Raw genomic sequence first — 14,013 nt, forward strand, 5'->3', positions numbered from 1 at the left:
AATGAACATATTTACAAACTTTTTCGAAGACCCTAGGAAAATCCGCAGAGACCAGGTGAGGATTTATGTGTCAGCACTCATGGGAGAAAATAGGCGAATGTCTGGCAATTCAAGAGGGAAACTTTCTGAAAGACTGCTTAATTAGAATAATTAATACCTCTCATTACAGAAATGAATCGTAACCTTGTCAGCATGGAACACCAGCATTAGCACAATATTTGGCCCAAAAAAGGTTGTTGGAGGCCATCACTGTTTGAACATTTCTTCAAAATCCCCTGAAGACACAGGAAATCACTGTATTTGCACTTAATGGAAGTGAAAGCATCCACTGACAATAACTGGCCAAGCAAGCTGCTGTTGTTTTTGAGTCAGCTCCCTCGTACATTCTCTCCCTAGTGAGTTCTCTGTGTTCTTTACTCAGTAAATCTCTACAGTTTCTGTAGTTATTTAAAGCATGGAATACTTTTCAGTAATAAGAGGCTCTGCTGCACAATCACACAATTGTCTCGTTTTTATTCTTCTCATTCTTGGTCATTGTATTAAACATATTTAATTTAATATGGTTGTTATATGGGCCACTTCTATATTGTATCTGTAGGTTCTTAATTTTGTTTTTTTTTTTTGTACATTTGAATTTGGTGGTGCAGCAGGTAGTGTCGCAGTCACACAGCTCCAGGGGCCTGGACGTTGTGGGTTTGATTCCCACTCCGGGTGACTGTCTGTGAGGAGTTGGTGTGTTCTCCCCGAGTCCGCGTGGGTTTCCTCCGGGTGCTCCGGTTTCCTCCCACGGTCCAAAAAACACACGTTGGTAGGTGGATTGGCGACTCAAAAGTGTCCGTAGGTGTGAGTGAATGTGTGAGAGTGTGTAGGACAGGCACCCCCTCCAGGGTGTGTTCCTGCCTTGCGCCCAGTGATTCTGGGTAGGCTCCAGACCCACCGCAAACCTGAACTGGATAAACGGTTAAAGATAATGAATGAATGAATGAATGAATTGACTGAGTGAGGACAGGTTTAAAGTATAAAATGTAATTTTCCGAGTTGAATGTTTTCACAAGTTTTGACTCTTTAGATCTTTTTACATTTTGTTATTTTGGGGCAGGGAATATATCAAGTAAGTCTAGGTCCAGCCCCAGAATCCAAAGACAATCTCTAAATCCTCTTTAACATTGAAATTTACTTCAGAATTTTAAGGTGCATCAGTAAATGAGATCATGAATGCTGTACCATCAGAAATGTAGCGTAAAATAAAATCTTGTTTATTACCTTAAATCTATACCTCTAAAGGTATAATAATACAAAAGTTCAGTGAAAATAAACTATTCTAGTGATGAGCAGGTATTGCTATACATATATTTACTACTTTCTGCACCAGCACAGACAACTCCTCCCATTTTCCTGTCCAATCTCACATCCAGGTAATGACAAAAACTCCCTGATTTGTTCTGTCTCTCTTTCCCTTGTTTTAAACATCTTCTATTTTTTTCAATCCAGTAGTGTTTTTAACTGCTCTGGAGAGATTTAGTGGAAGAGAAGGAGAGAAAAGATGACAGTGTTTATAAGAGCGATGCTGGAAGAGAGAGAAGCTCATGGATCAGGTGAGCTGCTGTTGTCAGGGGAGCGTAGGGGAAGTATTGATTCTGAAAGATGAGCCAGCGGTTACAGGCAGTGCAGGAATGTCTGCATCTCTCTCTCTCTCTCTCTCTCTTATTCTCTCTCTCTCTCTCTTTCTCTCTCCCTTTCTCTCTCTCTCTCTCTCTCTCTCTCTTATTCTCTCTCTCTTTCTCTCTCTCTCTCTCTCTCTCTCTCTCTCTCTCTCTCTCTCCTCTCTCTCTCTTTCTCTCTCCCTCTCTCTACTCCTAAACAAAGCCTTCTCAGTCCAGTCTCAGTCTTGATGCTGAATTGTACAGTTGCTCACATAAGGCAGGAAGACTTGTTCCCTGTGGGTATTTTTATTTCTCCTGTGCAAGCATTTGCTCTTTCATTGAAGCCATGTGTCCTGGTACATCTAAAAAGAATGAGGACTTCTTTCCATTTATATAAATATTTAATTTTTGTTATTAGGTAAACAGAGAGTATGTTTTAATTACGTGTTTTGCCACTTTATCAAGGATTTTATTTTTTTTCAAGGGCAATTTTGACCATTTCCAAGTTTTCTTAAACTTACATCTTATTCAGTAAGACCTTCAGACCTTTCAGCTGGATTCAGAAAAGAGTTTGGTCTTTTCATCAAAAGAGTTTCATGTTTCACTTACATCATTTATCAATAACTTCTTTAAAAAATGACATGAACTAACATAAGCCACAGATTATTAAAGGCTGTTTATTAAAAGTTTTGTATTTTGATAATTTGCTGAAATGTGGACCATGTTGTAATATATTTATATTGTTTTTATTTGGGGGACTGGGCCTAAATGACATATTTTTATTTTTAATTTAGGTAATTTTCCTGCATCCATTTCTGACAGCATCATTCAGATTTTCATAGCTTATATAAGCACTGTATAAAATGAGTTTAAAGTTATCTGAACCTGATTTAAAGCATTTTAAAGGCTAGATGCATTTACTGAAAACAAATGTAGAAATGTAGAAAACATTGAACCCCCCTTATTTTGTGTGAAGAGAAGAAGCCAAGGTGGGGGCATTCTTGTCCAAATGAACTGCAAAATAATTTTTTTTTCATTCCGCACCAAACAACTGATGCCGTGTCTGTATAAATAGCCTTAACTGAATGTGATTTTTAATAGGTCTAAGGACCACCACATTTTGCATTTCAGGGACATTTTTTTAACATGTTTTGACAACTTATGGCCCTGAGCACATATGGCACTACTTGGTGTTTTAATTCATATCTATCCATTTGTTCAGCAAGTGCCTCTTAACATCAACTAAAAATACAGTTAACCTGACCTTTCCGGGACAGTGGAAGGCAGAGTCATGGATGAGCTCACATGTTGAAGTAATGTGTTTTTTATGTGAGCGGGTTCAGTCCAACCTGTCCGTGGTTGTGAATCACTGGAGGGCATGCAGCTGAACAGATGGTTATGAGTTTAGTTAAGCTCTGATAATTCAGTTACACTCTTCACTACACACACGCTGCCTTGCTCATGTAGGTTACCCCTGAAAAACTGTTTTGTTTGTTTGTGGTTGTATTGTATATATATATTGACTTGGTCTGGCCTTATTTGGCTCTTGTACCTAGTGCATTTGTGCAAGGTAATTTACGGTCACCTGCTGTATTGATATTGATTGTGATTCCATCTAAATCCGTCTGGTTAATCAGTGAAGCTAATGAAGCAGTGCATTCCATCAGTACACCATTATCTCCTAATGTTGCATATACTTCTCAGTGCTATGTTTAATTTCTTCAGTGGCATTACTTTAAGGATGTGCTGAGGTTCTTATATGTATTTATGTGTGCTCTAACCTGCAGGAGTAGCAGAGGTGATCGTGCTGGTTGGAGGACGGCAGGCCATCGGCATGAACCAGCGCTCCCTCACTGCAGTCACCTGCTTCAACCCCCAAAACAGCAAGTGGTACCCCCTCGCTAGCCTACCTTTTTACGACAGAGAGTTTTTCAGTGTCATCTCAGCCGGTGACAATATTTATCTTTCAGGTATTTACATTTACATTTGCGGCATTAAGCATAACTTATTTTTTCATAGCCTTCATTCCAGTAGAAAATTGGATAAGCATGAGTCTACAGATGTTTGGACATACAGCGCTTTGCAAAAAATCAGAGACCCTTTATTCATTTAATTTCCAGTTAAAACCTGGCTGAGTGTTTTGCTTTTCACAGTCCACATAACCCCAAACACACAATAAAAAGCACTGAGGCCTGAGCTCTTGGGTGGCTTGTTCAATGTTCTGAGAACATCAATCCCCTTGCTAGACTGATTTTTTCATGATTACAATTTCTCTGCAATGTCTCTGCATCACCTCAGCCAGAGATATTATTTATCTTTCAGGTACTTCCATTTACATTATTTAACAGAGGCTGTTTTTGAATTCTAACAAACATCAGTTGTCAGCTGAAGTAGGTGTGCCAAAAAGAGACATTTTGTCTTCGAAAGGGTACCTTTTGCATCGTCCAAACAGACATAAGAAATGTCCAGACTTATGCTAAATGTTTAAGTCACTTAAGTTTAAGTTTATTAAAACTAGAGCCTTCTACATAAGTCACAAATGTGATTTTGGCCTTTCCTCAGGTGGTACAGAGTCGGGGGTTACAGTGGCAGATGTGTGGTGTTACATGTCCCTCCTGGACAACTGGAACCTGGTGTCTCGCATGACTGTGCCACGCTGCAGACACAACAGCCTGGTGTACGATGGCAAGCTCTACACCATCGGAGGACAGGGTGTAGCTGGAAACCTGGATCATGTTGAAAGGTCATTTCTCCTTTTCCTTCTACTTAGTGAATGTGTAAGGCATTAGCCAAGCACGCCTCCTTAAATTATTTAACCCTTAAAGTCTAGAGTTTTTTGTTTTGTTTTCGGTTTTTTGGCCTTTTGCATTCATTTAAGTTGTTGGTATTGACCAGGTAAGGGTGAGGTACAAACTCCAAACAGTTAGGCAATTATTTCGGATAATGTCATGGTAAATTTTAAGATTGTCTCAGCATATTACACAGAAATGCTAAAGAGGCTCTATGTCTTAACTGGGTAATGTGTGGTATAGCCTCCCAAGTACAGTCTATATAATATTTTGGGTAAATGTGGTAAATAATAAGACAATGTAACTATCCCATTGGCCACAGGCCACAGCAGCTCTAGTGTTTAGATTTAGGATACTATGATGGAGGAAAACAGAAATGCTCGTAGGGCCCTATGAGAAGCTCTAATAATATCATAGGCTATTTTACACCTTTTCCTGTGTAATGCAGACTGTGCATTTTTGACAGAATTTCTCAAATTGTTTAGGTGAACTAGCAGAGGGAAATAATTAAGCAAAATGGAAGAAGAGGCGTATCTGCCATAGGCAGCCTAGGAGGGTTAATATTTTAACGCGACAGGTAGCGGCACTCAACTATAACAAACGCCCTAAGCTAAGTCTATAAATATTCCTCGATAATTCTGGAATATTTATCAGCAGGGACAATGTTTTGAAGGCCTGAGATGGAATGAGCACTATCTCCAGAGCCATACAAACAGCAGCCCTGTGCTGAATCTTCTTCATGTTTCTTTTTCTCATAGCACATCTTGCGGGTGCCAGGAAGGTACTCACATGACAGTGTGTGAAAAAGGCCAAGTGCTCCGGTTGCAACCAGCCCACGAGGGCGAGATTAAACGGGGCAATCAAAAAAACATTACGGCTCTTATTAAAGGAGGCTGCTGCGCCTCATTATGGGAGTGAATGGAGCTCAGGAGTCCCTCTCAGCACATAAGTCCCTCAAAATGAAAACCCATAATTCGATATTTTTCCTTAATGCTTCCATGCTGTGGCATTATGATGGAACACTTTCCTACCCCCACCAACCGTATAATAGTAACACCTAACTCTTGAAATTTAGAATTAGAGACTCTCCAACTCGCAGCGTTTCCATTAAAATAGACACATTGCCTTGTTGGAAAGTGTCAGGTGGAATAGATCGCAGTGGTTTATGAGAGGGAGTTTGTGGAGGAGGTTGTGGGTGTGGGCGTGGGTTTGCAGGGGGCTGAGAGAGAGGTTGCTGACCAAATGTCCCTGGATTTAATAGAGGCTGGGCCGGATCTGTCTGTGATGTGCTGGTAAATGGATCTAATAACTTCACCGCTCACCATAACATTCACATTATTTACGCCTCTCCAGGTTCAGCCAGCAGTCTGTGTGCTGTGCCTGGAACTAGCTGAGCAGCACAGGGATCAGCATGCATTATTCGTGTTAACATATAATACACTATTTCAGCTGTAGGGAGCCTGGATCCAACCCATGTGAATATTGCATCTGGGTTTATACTGTGTTCATAATGCAGGTGGTACAGGGGAAAAGTGTTTTATTTTTTCATAGTCTGACTCTCTCCCTCTGTGCAGGTCACTGCATATCTGGCTCAGTAACAACATCCTGTGTGTTACTGCTTTATTCCTCTCATTATTATGCTTTTTACTCCAAACCAGTTCTCCATGTCAAAGTGTCTCTTGCAAGGCCATGGCAGACTCAGATGCATGTTTTTTTATTATTATAAATAGCTATTTTTTAATAACGTGATCTTAGAATCACACCCTTTTAACACATGAAGAGCATGATCTAACATAACTGAAACGTGGTCAGATTTGAAAGAAAGCATATATGCATAGATATACAAATATCTGATGCCTTTTAATATTGATCTTAACATGTTGTGTGCTGTACAATCCTACGTTAATACTGACATTGTATATAATACACACTGACCATAACATTATGACCCCCCTTTTGTTTCTACACTCACTGTCCATTATTCCAGTTCCACTGACCATACAGGGACACGTTGTTGTTCTACCATTACCAAATGTAGTTCATGTGTTGCTCTGCATGATTTGTTATTCAATAGTCAGGACCCTCACAGGAACACCAAAGAGCAGGTATGATTTGCCTGGTGGATCAGACACAGCAGTACTGCTTGAGTTTTTAAACACTGTGTCCACTCACTGTCCAATCTTTTAGACACTCCAGTTGGTCCAGTGGTAGATGTTCCAATTTGTGTTGGTCATCCTCTAGTCCTTTATCAGTGCTCACTGGACACTTCCCTGCTCCCTGGTGGTCCTGTAAGGGTCCTGACCATTGGAGAACAGGGTGGAAACAGGAAGCAAAAAAGATGAAGAGCAACAGATGTAAGATCATCTATAATTGTAAAACTATAAAGTGCTCCTGTATGGTCAGGAGACTGGACAGTGAATGTAGAAATATGAGACATGTGGCTGTTGAGCTGCACTGGTTGTACAGCAGCAGGTTCCCGACAGACAAAAAAGTTTATAGCCTCAGTAAACACACTGTAATATCTCCCCTGTCCAACGGTCGGGCAGAGCCAAGTGACTGCAGCCAATACAGCAGTGGTACTGTTCATTCTTACTAGAATAATTACAGTTTTGAGGACAGATTAAATATGGAAAACCACAGCCACAGCTTTTACACAGCTGCATAGTTATTGTGGTCTTTTAATTGACCAAGATCTCTCATGTGCGATCAGCTTGTTTGCTCCTGCATCTTCAGTTTTAGGACTCCTCTCAAGATTATCTTAATCTTTTTTAGTTTATTATTAGAACGTTTATTTTCTAGATGGTGTTTAAGATGTGTTTACATGGCCCCTTTTATTTTGAAATGATTTTACCCATAAACTAATTGAAAGCATATGATTTGAAGCTTAATTAAAAATCAAAGTTAAAAAATGGTGTTAACCATTAACCCTGGCTATTTTCTATATGATTACCTCAATTATATGTACCACAAATAATACAAAAAACCACAGACCCAGTCCCAGTTTCACCCAGAAAGTATGCACATACGTTCACAGTGCATCCAACAGTTAAGCCATGTGCTTTTTTTATATAGTGATAGGAAACATGGCAACAGCCACATACATATTTGAGCTCAGGTTTTAATGAGTCAAAGTAGACATTGTTCAGGCCTCTAGAACATGCTGTCAGCATTGCATTAGATCTGATATCTAATCATTATCCTTGGTGTGAATGAGAGGTGGAGGGTCAGATGGGTCCATTGTAGAATGCAGTTTGCACTGCTGTTGCACCACACACAAGAGTGCTCCCATTGGTTGTTTGGTATGCTGGTGGAGTTGGATGGAGTGCTGGGCCATGGCATGTCGAGCACTCCGCTCTCCTGTGGCTGGCTGATTTGCCTGTAGTCTGAGGGTGATTGACACCGCTGCTGAGGGAGAATTTGTTTACGGGCTCGTGCTTATGGCCCTCAAGTCCAGCACTCTTCGTCTCCCTTGGCCCCTGACTCGCCTAATTTGTGGCCTACCATCCATCGTTCTCTAGCTTTTTTCATGCTTCTAACCATGAAATCGCCCACATTCGGAATTATGTCTTCAATCAGGCATCTCCCAAGGCTGCTGCATGCTGCCTTTCTGCCTGCCCAGCAGGGGACTCAAAGCAGCGCTCAAATAGAGGAGCCTGGAGCGCCTGGCCTGCCTGCAGTCTCTGCTTTATTGGAAGAAGGGCTCTGATAATTTGTTCAGGGTATGGTTTCCGCTGTGCGTCAGGGAGCGTACAAATTTAGATTGGGCTCATTTGCTTATGAACGAGATAGATAAGTGCCTGATTGTTTTGCCAATTTCATTTTGCATAAATATAATGCAAACAGACAGTATAGTGCATACATCCAATTGATCAATTATGAATTACTAATCATAATCTAATGACCCAAGTTCCTGATATCTTGAGAGTAAAAGTAATGGAATGATATATAAGCCTTATTCTAATCACAGTTTGTAGTTGGTTGTTTTCATTTCTTTGATCGACAGATCAGTGTAAGAAAGTGTTGAAAGGTTTAAAGTACCTTCACATAATGTACCAATTTCAGTAATCCTGGACATTTACAGGGGTTAGACAATGACACTGAAACACCTGTCATTTTAGTGTGGGAGGTTTCATGGCTAAATTGGACCAGCCTAGTGGCCAATCTTCATTAATTACACATTGCAGCAGTAAGACCATGTGCATCCAATGGTTCAAACATTGTATCCTGAAGGCGGTGCCGTGTATCAGGACGACAATGCACCAATATACACAGCAAGACTGGTGAAAGATTGGTTTGATGAACATGAAAGTGAAGTTGAACATCTCCCATGGCCTGCACAGTAACAAGATCTAAATATTATTGAGCCACTTTGGGGTGTTTTGGAGGAGCGAGTCAGGAAACGTTTTCCTCCACCAGCATCACGTAGTGACCTGGCCACTATCCTGCAAGAAGAATGGCTTAAAATCCCTCTGACCACTGTGCAGGACTTGTATATGTCATTCCCAAGATGAATTGACGCTGTATTGGCCGCAAAAGGAGGCCCTACACCATACTAATAAATTATTGTGGTCTAAATCCAGGTGTTTCAGTTTCATTGTCCAATCCCTGTACATTATAGTTATTTATTATTCTTTTTACAAGTTTATTCACTTTATTAATTTCTTTTACAAAAATGCTTTTTCAATAAAACATTTTGGCGAGATATATGTTGTTCTTCTATGAAAAATCTGGACCTCAAGTATAGTCTCCCATCTGGATTTTGCAGTCATTTACATCAACAGTTTAGCTCAGTTCAATCAGTCAATCAGTTCAGCACTGATCATTACAAAATCCAGGATCTAAAACTGGATTTAAGGCGCACATCTGAAGACGTATGTTCTTTGGCATCATGCAAACAACCATTTATGGCACCTTTATTTTTAAAAGCACAGGACAGCAAAACAGTGTTAGCAGTTTTTAAATGTCAGCCAAGTCGTGTCCTTCAGTCCTTTCCGATTTTTGATTATCCCACCTTTAAATACAAAGAGAGTGGTGTTGGCTTGGTATTATATTCTCAGAACCCTGTGTACTTGTTTTTATTTATTTATTTATTTATTTTTGCATAGAGCTGAAATCAGCCGCAGAGTATGTTTTTTGTTTTTTTGTTTTTTTTCTGGATTATTTTTGTGACTAAACCTTAACTTCACTGACCTGTTTTTTCATGTTTTGTTGTTGAGCTGCTGGGTCTCTGTTCTTAGTTGTGTATAAAACCACCACAACATTTTGTCTTGTTTAAAATACGCTGACTTTATCAAAATCATTCATCTTCTTCAAACCCGCCTGCAGCAGTCAGAGTCAAGACCCTGAAAGCAAAAGAGAAAGCAAAAAGAGAAGCATCTGCAATACTCAAGTGAGAACCCTTAAAGAATATTCAGTGAGGGGGTTGGGAAAAAATCCCAGCATATAGGAGATATAATTGTCTACCAAAATGTCCTTTTCTCAATGACGTACAGAGCATAGGTCTATTGAATCTGTATGCAAAGGCTGATGCTGAAGTCCACTAGAGACAATTGCGGTGTGACGAATTAGCAGAAGGCCTAGGAACACAACGCTTCAAAGCTGATGCTGACTCTCTTCTAGGTTCAAACGGTGTACACAGAGAGAAGACCCCCACTATGGTTCATTCACTGTGATAGAATCTGTCCTGCCAGAAGTTCAGCTTCCCTCTGAAAAAACTGTTTTGACACTAATCCTAACCCCCATTGTCCTGTAACCTGAAGAAGCTGTCAGGCCTGTCAGTGGCCCCAACTGACGCTCACACGCATACTCACTAAAGGTTTAGTAGCACCTTCTTACGAAAAAATGCTCTGAAGACACAATGAACTTTTGACATCACTTTTAAGCATTATTATTTTGGTAGGATCAGTAAATAAATCCCTTTTCCTAGCACTGCAGATTTTCAGTATGTGTGCTGTGGGGTTTAAAGGGTGGAGGGTGTGTATTGTGGCACCCCTGCGGGCTTCACCACAGTCATGTAGCAGTTCTCATGCACCCTGCCATGTTAATCCAGCACTCGTTGGGATTAGTGAATCTTCAGAACTTTGTCACCTGCTGAGGCCCTGTACTCTCTCCTGTGGCTCCCCCCCATTCTCGCTACTTAAGCACCCGTCTTCTGCCCCACCATCTCTCCTCCAGCAGGGAGAATTGGTCTGACTACGATCTGTACCCTCTTTGAAAGCCCTTGCTAATTACCAGCCTTTACTATCTCTCCGTGTGCCGTGGGCGGTGTTCTCACTGCTCAGCAGGGTGGCTGGCTCCTTCCCACTCAGTCCAGCACGCTTGAGGAGGAGGCCAGGCAAAGCTCGTTCTGCCCACCCTCTCCAAGAGGGGTATTTATAGCCCCGGTGGGTAGCTAGCAAAAACGATCTGCAAAATGTTTGCCATTTTGAGGAGTAGCATCTCCCCCAGCACAATGTTTCACAATCCTGGCAACTTGGCTACTGACTTCGCCAACATTTTTTGTGAAAAGTACATAAATAAACCAATAAGAACTTTATAAATCGTGTTTAAGAATAACTGGAACATTGAAAGTGAAACCAGTGAGTGGGTACATCTATCTGCTCGTTCTCAAAAAGAAACCAGTGTCTGGGGATAGACTCCCCCCATTTACCCTTCCTTACTTTCCCTACAGTATTAACCAGCCCACAAGCAATCACATCATGAATGCAACTCTACTATTTCATTGCATTTATGATGTATTTGATGTGCATTGCTAGCACAGCACTCTGCAAACTGTGAGTTGTGAGTGTAAGGTACAAAAGAGGATTAGAAGATTTATATACATGTGTTTATTTATTCAGAAGATAAATCTGTTCGGATATGCTTGTAGTTAGCAAAGATGCTGGCTTAAAAGAATTAAGAACCCAACAATTTGTTTTCACGGCACTCCTGTCCTGAAAGACACGTCTTGCCTTATTACATGTTTTCTCTGCTCTAAAATACTTAACTTTAGACACAGTGTTGGAAGTGTTACCAGTACCTTTTCTCAGAGAGTAATGGGATGACTTCATTTATTACTTCTTTTAAAAATGAATAGCATTAATTCTTACTTTAATGTGATGTTACTCTCCAAAACACTATTTAACTTCTACCAGATGGAAAAAGCCTGAGAAATCCTAGTTGGGGTTTTCAGTAAAATGCTCAAAGAAGAACTACCAATTGACGTAAATGTCATTTGGCAATGCCTTTGAACAAGGGCTGCTATGATGAGGTTGAGGCTGTCTGTTCTCTGAGGTTGAAGGCATGTGTTTTGTGAGGTTCTTCAGCACCAAGATCATAGTCCAATAGTATATTAATATTAATATTCCTATTAGCTTATTTGTATTAGCTTGAATCTATACCTCGAATATGCCAAGTGTACAGCAATTCTTACTCCCGTTCTTCACATCTTAAAATCTGGCCTTTTGAGTTTCCAAGTTTCCCAACCTGGAGTTTGCAGTTACTGGACGGTTTGGTACTAAGCAGCCAATTGTTCACATCAAAAGCTCTGAGAAAATACTGTTAACTGGATGCAAGGTCCTTATTTAAAGGAATTATTTCCTGATTTGTGGAAATTGTATATTAAACATTTTGCATCAAATTAAAACTGTTTAGATAATCAGTGTAGATAATGTGATTGTAATCTTTTACTGTAATTTGTCAGGTACAGCAATATATTATTTGTATCATTTGGAAATTTTTATTGCACCTACCATTGTCATTAAACTACTCTTAATAAAATATGCAAAGTAGGGGATCTAGCCATAATGAGGCTAGACTGGAGGTGGTGCAAGCTACAGTGACAGTGTTTCTCACTTTTCTGGACCTTCCAGCGAGCAGACATTTTGTCTGTTGACAGGGATAGATCTTGGCTGTGCCCAAGGAGGGTATTATAGGCTGGAAGAAGTAATGGATGTAGCAGGGAGGCTGTGCACCATCAGCCAGATAAATGACTAGCTAGTGCATTGGGAGATTTCCGACTTTCACCGGCAGGCAACTCATTTCTTTCCTTCTCTCTCTTTCTTTCACTCTTTCTGCCCCCACCCCCCCTTTAGCCCTGCCACACCAGAGGTTTTTGCTGCCAAAGGTGGCACTTATAATGAAGAAAGAGAAGCAGTGGGACAGGGAGTAGTAAGAGAGCATGGGGGAAAGGACAAGAAAAGATATATTAGGAATATCTAAGGATCTGTAATCACCTCCTGGCTGTGATAGATGGGTAGACAGTATGAGTGTGGCCTTTGAGAAAAGAGTGCAGACGAAAAAAAGGGACTCAGCACAAGAAGGGAGTCAAAAGAAGACTGGAAGATCACTGACCTACATGTCTTAAAAGCCTACTGTGGGTGGCAGTGAAATATAACAATGATGCACCTGTATGTTAATAACTCACTTTCACATTTTTGTCCTTCCCAAACTCCAGCTGCAGGATTGCAACAGTCCAGTGCAGCATTGGAAACGGTGCTAATGAAACAGGAAGCATCCACGAGGTAATGAAGTCTAGGCTCCACTTCCTCCGGGCTGTAGCTGCTTGTGGACTGAGGTGCAGTAATTGGCGTATGACCTACTCGACTGTCCAGTTGTAATGTCACTGTTTGTGTGTGTGACGCACAAATCCAATTAAAGCCGAGCACCGAGCTGCGTGCACTTCTCCTGACGGAGGCTGAAGGTGCCCTCTGTGGTGATGGAGTAGGAGATGTGGAGTGTGTGTGTGCGTGCGTGCATGCATGTGTATGTGCATGATTGTGTGTGTGTGTGTGTGTGTGTGTGTGTGTGTGTGTCTGGGGTTGTAGAATATTTTACAAATGAATTTATTCACAGGGATTATTGTGCAAATCGGGGAGGACTGATTTTGCCGGTCTTATCAGAAGTGGATTAGGTGAAGGTGGCTAAAAAGTGAAAACTGTAATTATTTGGCTGCTGAACAGCACAGCAGTCATGTCCTTCTTGATTTTATTGGTTTATTAGCTTATTTAGCGTATATTTATTTATTTATTGTTCATTATGAGTCACCCTCAAAAACAACAAACTTTCTTTTATTATGCTATTTTCTATGCTAATTACAGGTCCTTGACCATTGTAAAGTGTTGAAATACACACACACACACACACACACACACAAAACAAATAAAGCAAACAAAAACACTGTTGTTGTGAACCAGTGGCAGCAGCGCTGTGCTGTGACTATTGAGCTAGGCTTTTGGCTAAATAATATTTGCATGGGCCATAAATGTTTTAAAAAATAAATAATTTCTACAGTAATGCTAATTACTGCTGCCACTCCTATGGGATTCTGAGAGTTTGTTAGTGCTAATTTACAGTTTTGGGCTTAAATGTTTGAAGCTTTCCAAGCTTTATTGGAAACTTGAGACAGACACATTAACACAAACATTAGTATGTGTTATTAGTGTTATTAGTAGTATGTATGCTCATGTATGCAGTTTTACAATGAGCCTATCAGTTGTGATACAGTGTGCAGTTGCTGTTTTCAATTTCTTACAACCTAGTGAAACCTAATAAAACTTAAAAAAAATTACATTCAGTCAGTAATGAATCTAAATGTCCCAGAA

General features: G+C 40.5%; 1 protein-coding gene across 1 annotated transcript in view; it reads left to right on the top strand.

The window, feature by feature from the left end:
- Window positions 1-14,013, top strand: part of LOC136702497 (kelch-like protein 29) — a 216,394-nt gene that overhangs the window by 189,645 nt on the left and 12,736 nt on the right. Inside the window, exons 10-11 of the mRNA XM_066677586.1 lie at window positions 3,431-3,613; window positions 4,206-4,386. Of these exons, the coding sequence (XP_066533683.1) occupies window positions 3,431-3,613; window positions 4,206-4,386 (364 nt within the window). The remainder of the gene's footprint in view (window positions 1-3,430; window positions 3,614-4,205; window positions 4,387-14,013) is intronic.

Source organism: Hoplias malabaricus, chromosome 7, assembly GCF_029633855.1.
Source record: "Hoplias malabaricus isolate fHopMal1 chromosome 7, fHopMal1.hap1, whole genome shotgun sequence".
Lineage (NCBI taxonomy): Eukaryota > Metazoa > Chordata > Actinopteri > Characiformes > Erythrinidae > Hoplias > Hoplias malabaricus.